Genomic DNA, 15,255 nt, shown 5'->3' with positions numbered 1-15,255 from the left:
CGGAGACCAGAGTGAGAAAACAGCTCAGAACAGGAAGGTGCAGAAAGTGACCTAGCATGTGACACAGCAGGAGCAGAACACACACACACACACACACACACACACACACACACACACACACACACACACACACACACACACACACACACACACACACACACACACACACACATACACATACACAAACAGATGCATAGTCCAGACAGCTAGCTCCAGTGCGAAATATTATTTTCCTTAAAACTCCAGCCGATTCAGAGAATATTGAATGTGTGCGAGAGAGTGGGACAGGTCACTGTGGCAGTGATAATGACTACAGAGGTGTGAGTCTGCTTTGTCAGACAGGAATAATAAGGCATTATTCAGCTGGGCATTTGGATTAATTAATTCAGACTCCCTGGCTGTACTCTACTATAGGTTAGAATGATCTAAACCCTGTATAAAAGCAAATACAATTTAATTTGATTTGATTTAATGTAACCTTATTGGAGGTGATTTGGACAATGCACTGTAAAAGGCTTACTGTCAATTCAACAGTAGCTTAGAGAGAGCTCAGTGGTACAAGTACAATTCTGTATTTAATATTACAGAACACCTGCTGTAATATGAATACGGTATCAAAGCAAGTACTGTATATTTTACAACATTGTAAAATGTACTGTGTTATGCTGTAAAAAAATAAATGCTGCCATAATCAGAATGAATGAATAAATGAATACATGAAATTCAATGGCGGGAAGCGGTTTGTATTTCACAGTATTTTACTGTAATTACAAGGGCTTGGTGCAAGCAGATTGGCTGCTGGGTAAAGTGTTCACACACTACAGCATATTAATTCATATTTGGTGTATTATATCACTTGCACGTCTAGAGGCCTTAACAAAGGCTTCCAAACTGGCAGTGACAATAGGGCAAAACAGACCAAAAGAACATGGCAAAATGTTGAACCATTTCAGGTTTAAGACTTGCTGCCACTCCAATCTGTCCCCTATACAATTTAAATTGAAATAACCACATTGACTGGACTTCGCTAAAGACCCGAAGATCTCTACATTACTCCCTTTTTGTTCACAAAGCCCTTCTTCATAAACATCCATTTTATCTAACTTTGCTGTTGAAATATATATATATATATATATTTTACCTTTGTTTAACTAGGCAAGTCAGTTAAGAACAAATTCTTATTTACAATGACAGCCTAGGAACAGCGGGTTAACTGCCTTGTTCAGGGGCAGAACGACAGATTTTTAGCTTGTCAGCCAAGGGATTTGATCTTGCAAACGTTTAGTTACTGACCCAACGCTCTATCCGCTAGGCTACCTGCTGCCCCACCATGTTACGGCCTGGCCATAGAGAGGCTTTTTATTCTCTATTTTGTTTAGGCCAGGGTGTGACTAGGGTTCTATGTTCTTTTTTCTATGTTTTTGTATTTCTTTGTTTTTGGCCGGGTGTGGTTCTCAATCAGGGACAGCTGTCTGTCGTCTCTGATTGAGAACCATACTTATGCCGCCTGTTTTCCCACTATGGGTTGTGGGTAGTTGTTTTCCGTTTCAGTGTTTGCGCCATATGGGACTGTTTTGGTTTTAATTTAGTCTCTTGTTCTTTTGTATATAGTGTTCAGTTAATTAAAGGCAATATGAACACGTACCACGCTGCGCTTTGGTCTACTCCTTCTTCCTCAGACGAAGAGGATCGTTACACACTATATAGACATCTGAGTTGTCTAAGCCGTTCACAGGTTTGAACTCTTGAGGTCCCTAGGGTCTCCACAAAGCTAAAGGTCAATCTGCTTTTGTTTTTTGGCACCGTATTGCTGGAACACAATTCAAAATACATTTAATCTTGATGTTCTGGTGCCGTTCCGGCAATTTTAAAGTATTGTTTGAGGACTTATTTGTGGAGGAACGTAAGCCTTTTTCAGGATGATTTGTGATGTTTTATTTATGCTTCCCATGACTGTGTTTTTGTATTTTAATGTGTGCATACAGTAGTGTCTGTATAATGTGTCTACATTGTATTATACAGGGTGAATTTGGAAAAGAGGCCTCATGTCTTTCCTGTTAAAAAAAAAAGATTAAATAAATATTCTTGCACTTCTGCAAAATCCCTTCTAAATTGGAAATCTAGTAACTATAAGACTCTCAAGACTGGTTGGTTCTAGAGGTTTCGCGGGTCTCTGAGTTAGGGAAGACTGCCTTAAGTTACTGTGCCCCTCATTCCTGGAATGACCTACAGGTCACTCTAAAACTTGATTCTTAAGTCTCATAAGGTAAATATAGCACTCTGGTAAAAAATGTGACCAATGAAAACTGCGTGTTTTGATTTATTGTATTTGTTTTTACTGCCCTTTTGAATTTAACAATTTATATGAAATTCTAACTGTAATTTTGTAAGGATCATTATTCACATTAGATATGATGTTTTCAGAGAACCATTGGGAACTAAACCCTGGTCTCAATGCTTTCCGCTGGTTAAAGGTTCATAAATGCATTAACAAACTAAAATGTACAATATGCTGCAGTAAATTGTTTTACTGTTGATAATACCAAAAATGTGTGTATAAATTACAGTTTTCCGTTACAGTGTGGTATAAGGCTATCCCTTATGTATCAGTCTTGGTAGTGCGCTAGACTGATCCTTCCAGCCGGATCTGAACTAATTCGAGTTTGTCTTTCTGGTCGTGAACCATTAATGGCTTCAATACTGTTGTTTTTCCAAGGAAGACCTGAGGTAAACATGAAACCAAAACAACTAACAATAGGCTTTGAACCTAGCCTGAGATTGGTATTCAGCATTCTGTTACAGGCCGTGTCGTTACTCTAAAATATGAACAGTCTTGATAACCCTTAGCTTGCAAACCTCCCAGATAAACTAACAGAGAAACAGACACACTAGCAGAGAATGATTAGTAGTCTGTCATTGAGATGCATATATCCTGGTGTTTTTTTTCCTAAGCTTGAAATTACTTAAGAAAAAAAAACCTCTCCATTTTAAGCTATGCATTTCCAGTAAATGGGAAGCTTGGCGATGCGTTAGGTGAGAAGTAGATCTAATGTATTTTGGTGATAGAAACCCCCCACTATTTTGTTTGTGTGTATGTCCATTGAATTTCTAATTTAATTTCAAGATTTACTGAGGGAAACACATTGCCCAGTCCATCTCCATCATATATAGCACTGTTATGAATTCAGGTGCTAAGATTCCACAGGGGGTGGAGATATTGTAAAGTATGGTGTGTTTTTTTTTAAAGATGAGTTTAATCCCCACAGCTACTCAGTCGTTGAGCGGAAGAAGACAGGTTAGCTCTGGCAGAAAGGTTCATTACTCAGCTGCTGAAGGCTGGTACACACCACCATGGGAGCAGATGAGTGCAGCATATCAAACCAGAGTCTGAGCAACAGAGGAAGCATCGTTTATGGTTGTTACAGACACACGTAGGGGGGTTGGCCGTGGCTAAAAATAACCCAGGGTACAGTCAGCGTTTGATGGACAGGGTGTGAAAAATATATGTGCATATCTGCTACCCTGGAAGGTCTGTGGTTGTTATATTTTTTATAAGTATGTTAAAGGCCATACAGTGAAGAGCAGTTTAGAAGGCAGGCATGAATGTACAATTCCAGCAACTCTAAGTTGTTGCCACATTGACTACGAACCAGACTGAGGAGTATGGATTACATGGGACAATTAGGTTGGCCTTTGAGTTGATCAATACTTTGACACGTTTTAATTTACACGAGTGAGAGCCACTGATGTTTAGTGATCAGACGCAGGTAGCTGACTCTAAATGAAACCGCTGGTAATTAATCTAACTGCTCACAACCATAGAATTAGATGACAAGAAATTGTTGTTTACAATCCATTGATCAAATAATTTATAGCTATACACTGATCATTTATGTTTATTAATTAAGCTACATGTGGAAATGAAATGTTAAACAAACATACTCGGCTCGGCACGTGATGTTCATGGGAAGTAGGCATCATGAGGATCATTATTACTGATATGTCTACTCAGTGTTGAGCTTGGTCTTAGTCTTTACTCACCATCTCGTCTGTTGAGCTTGGTCTTAGTCTTTACTCACCATCTCGTCTGTTGAGCTTGGTCTTAGTCTTTACTCACCATCTCGTCTGTTGAGCTTGGTTTTAGTCTTTACTCACCATGTCGTCTGTTGAGCTTGATCTTAGTCTTTACTCACCATCTCGTCTGTTGAGCTTGGCGAAGTGTGGAGCGTTACTGATGGAGGACTGTGAGGACTTCTCAAAGGAGGCCTGAAGAAGATTTGATACCAAAGGGCCATCACAGTTATCTAAAAAGACCAAAACCAGAACACTCAGGTCAGTACGATCATAAAGTAGTCTGAAAACTGTAGCAAATATGCTTTCCACATACATTTTATAACATTGAAATGATCCTATTTCCTGTGATCTCCTTGAGCATGTATTATACTGTCTTCAGTGAATGATTGACGACATTCAAGTGAGGTTCACTGGCTCCAGTATCTGCCAAATGACAGTGTATTGTATGTGCAGACAAACGTGACAACCAACTCATTAAACTCTGATGGCATTAGACACAAAAGATGGGAAAGACAAATGGTTCTGAGAAGGGTTACACCTAATGCTTCATTTCAAAGTCATGCACAGGCTGATGAAATATGAGTTCTCCTAACTTTGTCTCTTCGTTTACCAAGCTTTACCGTTCTTTGTGGACTGGGAGACTTAACTAATTACATGTCTCATAAATGAGTCAAATATTTTGACATTTGTGATGGAGCACCACAGTGAAAGTTAATTTACCCATTGTTATAGTCCTTGATACAATAATGATGGGAAATACAATTATTCTCATTATAAATGATCAGTCATGTGTCATATATCATTGATTCATAGTGGATAATACATGGTTTCCAACATTCTGAAGCTAGCCCTCTTCATCTAGGAATGTGCACCATTTTGTTTACGTTTGTCTCTAGAGAATGTGGACAGTTTGATGATGAGTTATGCAGAAAGTACAGAGACCTTGAAATGACCGACAACAAACCGCCTGGAACAGGCAGGCCCATTCGTTCAACGGCGGCCCATTTGTTCAACGGCGGGCCCATTTGTTCAACGGCGGCCCATTTGTTCAACGGCGGGCCCATTCGTTCAACGGCGGGCCCATTTGTTCTTCAGTGGATGGTCGGGGGACTGGAATGTAATGACAAATAATTTGTAGACTGCAAATTTACTGCAAGAAGCTCAAACAGATATAATCTTTGACTAAAACATAATAATTTCAAACCTTGCTTACATTTGTATGCGATCACGTGTCTCTATATTATGCGTGGGAACACATTTCCAAAAATAAAATCACATGGAATTGATTTCCTGGTGTTGTTACAGTCTTATGTCCAGCAACTAAAATAAAATAAAAAATATATTTTTTAAAATGTTTATTTATTTTTTGCTCAGAAAACTTGGAAAGGGGGCAAATAAAACCACGCAGGGTCCAAATTTGCACCACAGGGCACCAGTTGGGGAACCGTGGCCTAGAACTTGTTTGAAGTTATCTGTCCTGGTCCAAGTGGGTACAAGCTTCTTTAATCTCTCATTGTTGGGATGAAGTCATTTTCAGTTTAGAGGAAATCATCAAGAAATCGCCTCCTTGTTCACATAAAATATCAAAAGCACTTTTTCTTATTTTGTCTGCTTGCCCTTCCTCTAACAATAACAATTGACATTTTTTAATCTGTTTAGAACAGTGTCAAGAAAACCCAAGAGACAATCCATTAGTGTTTCCTGTTTTCAATTGTGGCTTCAAAGAGCATCAGCACCATATTTGATTATGATGCTGCCAGGCTTTTATATCACATAACGAGCACATATCACTCCTCTCTTCTCACATTCTTATGTTCCCTCTATTCTTACAGTGGAAACGGAAAGTATTCAGACAGTTTCCCTTTTTCCATCTTATTATAAAATTGCTTGAATAAAAAATGGCACTCATCAATCTACACACAATACAACCGTAATGACGAAGCAAAAAAGGTTTTTAGATTTTTTTTGCAAATGGTTTAAAAATAAAAAACTGAAATACCTTATTTACATAAGTATTCAGACCCTTTACTATGAGACTCGAAATTGAGCTCAGGTGAATTCTGTTTCCATCGATCATCCTTGAGATGTTTCTACAACTTCATTAGGGTCCACCTGTTGTAAAATCAATTGACTTGACATAATTTGTAAAGACACACACCTGTCTATATAAGGCCCCACAGTTGACAGTGTATGTCAGAGCAAAAACTAAGCCATGAGTTCGAAGGATTTGTCCGTAGAGCTCCAAGACAAGATTGGGTCGAGGCACAGATCTGGGGAAGGGGACCAAATCATTTCTGCAGCAGTGAAGGTCCCCAAGAATGCAGTGGTCTCCAACATTCTTAAATGGAAGACATTTGGACCCACCACCCGGCCAAACTGAGCCATCGGGGAGAAGGTTATTGGTCAGGGAGGTGACCATGAACCCGATGGTCACTCTGACAGAGCTCCAGAGTCCCTCTATGGAGATGGGAGAACCTTTTAATCAGGCCTTCATGGTAGAGTGCCCAGACGGAAGCTGAAATGCCAAGCGTCACATCTGGAGGAAACCTGGCACCATCCCTACGGTAAAGCATGGTGGTGACAGCATCATGATGTGGGGATGTTTTTCAGTGGCAGGGACTGAGCGGCTCGTGAGGATCGAAGGAAAGATGAATGGAGAAAAGTACAGAGAGCCTTGATGAAAACCTGCTGCAGAGCACTCAGGACCTCAGACTGGGGTGAAGGTTCACCTTCCAACAGGACAACGACCGAAAACACAGCCAAGACAACGCAGGAGTGGCTTCAGGACAAGCCTCAAGGCTCCCCATCCAACCTGACAGAGCTTGAGAGGATCTGCAGAGAAGAATGGGAGAAATTCCCCAAATACAGGTGTGCCAAGCTTGTAGTGTCATACCCAAGAAGACTCAAGGCCTTTATCGCTGCCAAAGGTGCTTCAACAAAATACTGATTAAAGGGTATGAATACTTATGTAAATGTGATATTTCAGTTTTTTCTTTTTAATAAATTTGCAATAATTTCTAAAAACCTGTTTTTGCTTTGTCATTATGGGGTATTGTGTGTAGATTGATGAGTGGAAAAAAATAATTCAATCCATTTTAGAATAAGGCTGTAATGTAACAATGATGAAATAGAAATAGTCAAGGGATCTGAATACTTTCCGAATCCACAGTATGTCTATCTCTTAGACCACATCTGTCCAATTCATTCCACGGAGGACCGAGTGTCTCTGGATTTTCCCTCCTCCCTTGTACTTGATTGTTGAATTAAGGTCACTAATTAGTAAAATAACTCCCCTCACCTGATTGTCATGGTCTTAATTTAAAGGAAAAAAGGAAAAACCCAAACACACTAGGCCCTCCATGGAATAAGTTTGACACCTCTTAGACTTTCTCTCTTTCACTGAGGCCAATTAGTACATTACATCATTGATTCAGTAGTACCTCATTTACCTGCTGAGACTTGCTGCTTTCCACTGCACCTTATTGCCACTCACCATAGCGATGCTTAGGACAGTTTGTTTACAGACTGGAGAGAATGCCAGCATGAGACTCCACAGAGAAGTATGTGGTATATATCTCATTTTCATAGTCCTGTATTCTCTCTGGCTCCCTCTTCTATTTCCTTGCATTTCTCTCTTACTCCTCTCCGAACACTTGCCCGCCCCCAGCTCAACTCTCTCTCTCTCTCTCTCTTTCTCATTAGAGCATATTTCCTCTCATCTTCTCTCCTCTGTGATTGCTGGGGACAGCTTTTTCCCTTGTCAGCTGGATGAGGCCTTGCCCTCAGATTGCAGTTTGGGACCTGTCACTGACCCCCTCCCCCTACCTCCTCCCCTCAGAGGAATGCAGAGGAAGACTGTGTCTACTCTATACACTCTCCAGGGGCCTGCGGTTTTAGTTGCCAAGCGGTAGCTAAGCTGATTATTCAGCTAATTAACCTTTTCACAAGTCTGCTCAAAAAGACACACATCAAAAAAGATGGCTCCAGGTTTTATGAATTGATTTCCAACAACATCATGAGAGAGAAAGAGATGCGAGAGTGACAGCAGGAAGAAGAGACATATGTTGAAAGCAGGTAGATAGGGTACAAGGTGGAGAGGGCGGTCCTTGAGAGTGTCAGATGCAGGGTGGAGAGGGGTCCTGCAGAGTGAAGGATGCAGGGTGGAGAGGGGTCCTGGAGAGTGAAGGATGCAGGGTGGAGAGGGGTCCTGGAGCATGCAGGGGGCAGGGTGGAGAGGGGTCCGGCAGCGTGCAGGGTGGAGAGGGGTCCGACAGGGTGCAGGATGCAGGGTGGAGAGGGGTACTGGACATACAGGATGCAGGGTTGTTAACTCTGTGATTTGTTTCCGCTCAGATACATCAGAGACAGACAGAGTAGCCTTTACATTCTGTTAAAAAACAAGAAGAAGAAAGGTTGGAAGATGTGATTCTGTGGTTCTAAGCTGTGAGGCTGTAGTGGTCAGGGAATGATATGATACCCAATGAGGGCTCTAAGTACCTAAAGGAAAGGACAGCAGCGAGGCTCCAATCTGCTCAGAAACATACAGGGTATACTGTAGAATCACTGGGATATCCCCAAGCCTTAACCGCTATGGATTGGAGAACAAAACATTTAGAAATTCACACATTTCACAGATTTTGTGGTGTTATTTGCAGCACATTTAAAAAAAAAAATTATAACAATCTAAGCAAGAAGCGAAAATGATGTAGGTGTCCCTTGCCTTCTCTGCATTGGTCACCTTCCGGTTCTCTTTGTTAAAAGACCTCAAGCAGTTTGCCTACCATGTCCTTTAGCTGCCCACACACTGTTCTTTGTGGCAGTCACATCTGCAATAAGCCTCAAGGTTGTTGTCAACCGTATTGGACTAGTCTTTGAAAGCAAGGAGAGCCTTGAGTGCAATCCAATTGACTCCTCTTATTGATCTGCTTAATTCTTATGGCTAGGGGTTCCGCTAGTGGCACCCCTCGACAATATTCCGACAACATTCCGCTCAAAAGGCAGCGTGGGAAATTCAAAAATATTTTTTAGAATATGTAACTTTCACACATTAACAAGTGCAATACATCAAATGAAAGATAAACTTCTTATCTACCCATCGTGTCCAATTTTAAAAAGGCTTTACAGTGAAAGCACAACATATGATTATGTTAGGTCAGAGCCAAGTCACAAAAACACACACAGCCATTTTTCCAGCCAAAGATAGGAGTCACAAAAAGCAGAAATATCGATAAAATTAATCACTAACCTTTGATGATCTTCATCAGATGACACTCATAGGACATCATGTTACACAATACATGTATGTTTTGTTCAATAAAGTGCATATTTATATCCAAAATTCTCAGTTTACATTAGCGCGTTAAGTTCAGTAATGTTTTTGCTTCCAAAACATCCGGTGATTTTGCAGAGAGCCACATCAATTCACAGAAATACCTTGATAAAAGATACAAGTGTGATTCACAGAATTAAAGATAGACTTCTCCTTAATGCAACTGCTGTGTCAGATTTTAAAAAACTTTACGGAAAAAGCACACCATGCAATAATCTGAGTACGGCGCTCAGACGAAAAATCAAAATCAGCCCAAAAAATATCCGCCATGTTGGAGTCAACATTAGTCAGAAATAGCATTATAAATATTCACTTACCTTTGATGATTTTCATCAGAATGCACTCCCAGGAATCCCAGTTCCACAATAAAGGTTTGATTTGTTCGATAAAGTTCATCATTTATGTCCAAATTCCTCCTTGTTGTTAGCGCATTCAGCCCAGTAATCAATCTTCATGAGGCGCGAGCACTACGTCCAGACACAGTCCAAAAGTTCCGTTACAGACCGTAGAAACATTTCAAACGATGTATAGAATCATAAATCTTCAATAATGTTACAACCGGAGAATTCCTTTGTCTGTAGAAAAGCCATGGAACGAGAGCTACCACAGAGTTTGTGGCACTCTGCCAGACCACTCACTCAAAGAGCACTTATGAGCCCCTTCTTTACAGTAGAAGCCTCAAACAAGTTTCTAAAGACGGTTGACATCTAGTGGAAGCCTTAGGAAGTGCAACATGACCCCATAGACACTGTGTATTCGATAGGCCAAGCTTTGAAAAACTACAAATCTCAGATTTCCCACTTCCTGGTTGGATTTTTCTCAGGTTTTCGCCTGCCATATGAGTTCTATTATACTCACAGACATCATTCAAACAGTTTTAGAAACCTCAGATTGTTTTCTATCCAATACTACTAATAATATGCATATATTCGCATCTGGGAATGAGTAGGAGGCAGTTTACTCTGGGCACACTTTTCATCCAAAAGTGAAAATGCTGCCCCCTATCCCAAACAGGTTTTAATATTACACAGTAAATTGTCATATCTTGATTATATAAGCACTCTCTCTCCCTCTCTCTCTCCCCTTCTCCCCCCCCTCTCTCTCTCTAGCTTTCCTTCACACTCTCTCTTTCTCTAGCTTTCCTTCACTCTCTCTCTTACTCTCCCTTTCTCTAGCTTTATTTCTCCCTCTATCTCTCTCATGTTTAATGTGATAATACAAGTGATCAATTGTTTCCACTTCTGAGTTATGAGGCTTAGTCATGCATAGTAATTAAATCAGGGCCACCTGCTATGTGTGTGGCATATGCCAAACTGCATTACATTTATCTGAAATGTAATTCATGCATTACCCCCCTTACATTATTGTATCTTACAAGTCAATCGGATTTCCATTCCATTTAAATTCACATCACATACAACTCCTTAAACACTGTTGGGTACCAGCTACCTGACGATAGTTGCTAGTCCATTGTCCAATTTTTGTTGAGGATCTATGAGAAAACATGACATGAATGGTTTCAGTTGCGGATAGGTCTAAAGAAGATCTACAACCATCTTCTCTCAACCGTGACCTTCAGTGCAGACATTTCTATCAGATGCAATACCGTAAGGTACTTCAGGGGAGCATAAACACCTATACAACATACAACTGGGGTTCTACAGCCATAATAACAGAGGTCAATGTCATCTCCATGGCAACAGCCTTTATCCACACAGAGGGTATAAATGGCCCAAATATCTCTCATGCACCTCTCCTGTGCACCTTGACAGGTGATGTGTAGAATATTAGATGATTGAATTGGCATGTGAATATTGTAGTAATGAAAAACAAAAACATTCCACAACTTGGAATACAATCGTGAGTTATGAAAGCCCCATCCATGTCAGTACGAGACAGCGAGAGAACTGCCTGTGGACTCAATAACACTGAGGGCAAGCTGCGCAGCATGGCTTTACAGGCTCTGACACGCGGTGGATCATCGGCTATCTTTAAAACGAGGGCCTATTCTGGCACTGTCAGCCAGGCACTTCTCTCTCAAGGTCTCAGCCCATTATGAGCAGAGAGAAAACACAGGTTTCCACTGCATATTCTGAATAAAATAACTCAACTTGTCACACCCTGACCATAGTTTGCTTTGTATGTTTCTGTTTTGTTTGGTCAGGGTGTGATCTGAGTGGGCATTCTATGTTGGATGTCTAGTTTGTCTGTTTCTGTGTTTGGGCCTGATATGGTTCTCAATCAGAGGCAGGTGTTAGTCATTGTCATTGATTGGGAACCATATTTAGGTAGCCTGTTTTGTGTTGGGTTTTGTGGGTGATTGTCTATGTTAGTTGCTTGTGTCAGCACAGGTCTCATTTATAGCTTCACGGTCGTTATTTGTTTATTGTTTTTGTATAGTTTGTATTCAGTTTTCAGTGCTTTCTTTTATTAAATATTCATAATGAACACATACCACGCCGCATTTTGGTCCTCCGATCCTTCTCGCCTCTTTCGCCCGTGACACAACTGAATCAGAATATTCAGTATTCTGTAGAATAACTAAACTGACTCTGAATATTCAGTATTCTGTAGAAAACTAAACTGACTCTGAATATACTGTATTCTGTAGAAAACTAAACTGAATCAGAATATACTGTATTCTGTAGAATAACTAAACTGACTCTGAATATTCAGTATTCTGTAGAAAACTAAACTGACTCTGAATATACTGTGTTCTGTAGAAAACTAAACTGAATCAGAATATACTGTATTCTGTAGAATAACTAAACTGACTCTGAATATTCAGTATTCTGTAGAAAACTAAACTGACTCTGAATATTCAGTATTCTGTAGAAAACTAAACTGACTCTGAATATTCAGTATTCTGTAGAATAACTAAACTGAATCAGAATATACAGTATTCTGTAGAATAACTAAACTGAATCAGAATATACAGTATTCTGTAGAATAACTAAACTGAATCAGAATATACAGTATTCTGTATAATGGTTCTTCTGTGTTGTGTAATAAAAAAACATGTTTTACTTTCAGTTCTCTGTCTTAGCATATTACTTTGCCGCACAGATGAAAAGCTGATATAGCTTATGACATTAACTACTGTAAGGTTTGACGTTTCCTGGCCTTTCTGGGGAATTTGCATGTAATTGCAAACACATTTCCACTAAGCTCTCAGCAGCTCATGGTGGCAGCTGCCTCTGAGTCTACCAATCTCACAGGAGTCAATGGTCTTGAGAAATAAAAATAAAAAGATAATATAATATCAATATTTACTCAAGGGAATTCTTGGTCAACCCAGGCCACTGTTGCTGCATGTCATGAAACCAAATTCCATTTTAATACAGTCAAATGTTCCCTTTTCCATTTTAATATATAGTACCAATCAAAAGATTGGACACATCTACTCATTCAAGGGTTTTTCTTTATTTTTACTATTTTCTAAATTGTAATATAATGGTGAAGACATCAAAACTATGAAACAACACATATGTAATAATTTCTTAAGCAAAACAGTGTTTATGATATTATTTGAAGTAGCCACCCTTTGCCTTGATGACAGCTTTGAACACTCTTGGCATTCTCTCAACCAGCTTCATGAGGTAGTCACCTGAAATGCATTTCAATTAACAGATGTGCCTTGTTAAAGGTTCATTTGTGGAATTTCTTTCCTTCTTAATGCGTTTGAGCCAATCAGTTGTGTTGTGACAAGGTAGGGGTGGCATACAGAAGATAGCCCTATTTGGTAAAAGACCAAGTCCATATTATGGTAAAAACTGCTGAAATAAGCAAAGAGAAATGACACACCATCATTCATTTAAGACATGAAGGTCAGTCAATCCAGAACATTTCAAGAACTTCTAGGTTTTTAAGTTCAGTCTCAAAAACCATCAAGCGCTATGATAAAACTGTCTTGTCATGAGGACCGCCACAGGAAAGGAAGACCCAGAGTTAACTCTGCTGCAGAGGATAAGTTTATTAGAGTTACCAGCCTCAGAAAGTACAACCCAAAGGAACAGAGTTCAAGTAACATCTCAACATCAACTCTTCCGAGGAGACTGTGTGAATCAGTCCTTCATGATCAAATTGCTGCAAAGAAACCACTACTAAAGAACACCAATAACAAAAGACTTGATTGGGTCAAGAAACACAAGCAATGAACATTAGACTGATGGAAATCTGTCCTTTGGTCTAATAAGTCCAACATTTAGATTTTTGGTTCCAACCGCCATGTCTTTGTGAGACGCAGAGTAGGTGAAAGGAGGATCTTCACATGTGTGGTTCCCACCGTGAAGCATGGAGGAGGAGGTGTGATGGTGTGGAGGTGCTTTGCTGGTGGCACTGTTTGTGATTTATTTAGAATTCAAGACACCCTCAACCAGCATGGCTACCGCAGTGTACTACAGCGGTACGCAACCCATCTGGTTTGCACATAGTGGGAATATCATTTCTTTTTCAACAGCACAATGACCAAGAAGGAGAGTGATGGAGTGCTGCATCAGATGACCTGGCAGATGACCAATCCCCCATTCCCAACCAAATTGAGATGTTTGGGATGAGTTGGACCACCAGCGTGAAGGAAAAGCAGCCAACAAGCAGCCAATCAGCAGCCAATCAGCATATGTGGGAACTCCTTTAAGACTGTTGAAAAGCCTTGCAGGTGAAGCTGGTTGAGAGAATGCTAAGAGCGTGAAAAGCTGTCATCAAAGCAAAGGGTGGCTACTTTGAAGAATCTCAAATTTAAAATAAACTTTCATTTGTTTAACACTTTTTTGGTTACTACATGATTTCATATGTGTTATTTCATAGTTTTGAAGAATGCTGAGTTGCATCCAAAGAACACCATACCTACTGTGAAGCATGGGGGTGGAAACATCATGCTTTGGGGCTGTTTTTCTGCAAAGGGACCAGGACGACTGATCCGTGTAAAGGAAAGAATGAATGGGGCCGTGTATCGTGAGATTTTGAGTGAAAACCTCCTTCCATCAGCAAGGGCATTGAAGATGAAACGTGGCTGGGTCTTTCAGCATGACAATGATCCCAAACACACTGCCCGGGCAACGAAGGAGTGGCTTCGTAAGAAGCATTTCAAGGTCCTGGAGTGGCCTAGCCAGTCTCCAGATCTCAACCCCATAGAAAATCTTTGGAGGGAGTTGAAAGTCTGTGTTGCCCAGCAACAGCTCCAAAACATCACTGATCTAGAGGAGATCTGCATGGAGGAATGGGCCAAATACCAGCAACAGTGTGTGAAAACCTTGTGAAGACTTACAGAAAACGTTTGACCTCTGTCATTGCAAAACAAAGGGTATATAACAAAGTATTGACATAAACTTTTGTTATTGACCAAATACTTATTTTCCACCATAATTTGCAAATAAATTCATAAAAAATCCTACAATGTGATTTTCGGGATTTTTTTTCTCATTTTGTCTGTCCTAGTTGAAGTGTACCTATGATGAAGATTTACAGGCCTCTCTCATCTTTTTAAGTGGGAGAACTTGCACAATTGGTGGCTGACTAAATACTTTTTTGCCCCACTGTAAATATTTTTCTAGAATACACATTTTCCAGTACTCAGTAGGTTACTATGACCAAATAAGAGGCAACCAAGTAAAGTTACAGTAGTTTGTGGATTCATCCATAACTACATCTAACCTTTTAAATCAATGAGTTGGTAAATTAAATCCAACTATTTTCTACACCCATTAAATCCTGAGATTGATTTTCTACACTGGTTCTACAAATCCCCCAACGTTTTTGATTAGCCTATTACCTGCGTTGTGAGGCATGAAAATCCTCTAGGGATTAATACCTGAAACAGGACCTGATGAGTCGTCCTTATAAAACTCCAATTC

At 40.1% G+C, this 15,255-nt stretch overlaps 1 protein-coding gene across 1 annotated transcript in view; it reads right to left on the bottom strand.

Moving 5' to 3' along the window:
* The window catches only part of LOC112225652 (contactin-associated protein-like 5), a 134,947-nt gene that overhangs the window by 75,212 nt on the left and 44,480 nt on the right, over positions 1–15,255 (bottom strand). Inside the window, exon 2 of the mRNA XM_042306685.1 lies at positions 4,194–4,304. Within this exon, the coding sequence (XP_042162619.1) occupies positions 4,194–4,304 (111 nt within the window). The remainder of the gene's footprint in view (positions 1–4,193; positions 4,305–15,255) is intronic.

This window comes from Oncorhynchus tshawytscha, linkage group LG26 (genome assembly GCF_018296145.1).
Source record: "Oncorhynchus tshawytscha isolate Ot180627B linkage group LG26, Otsh_v2.0, whole genome shotgun sequence".
Classification (NCBI taxonomy): Eukaryota; Metazoa; Chordata; class Actinopteri; order Salmoniformes; family Salmonidae; genus Oncorhynchus; species Oncorhynchus tshawytscha.
This window is presented reverse-complemented; position numbering and strand designations above follow the sequence as displayed.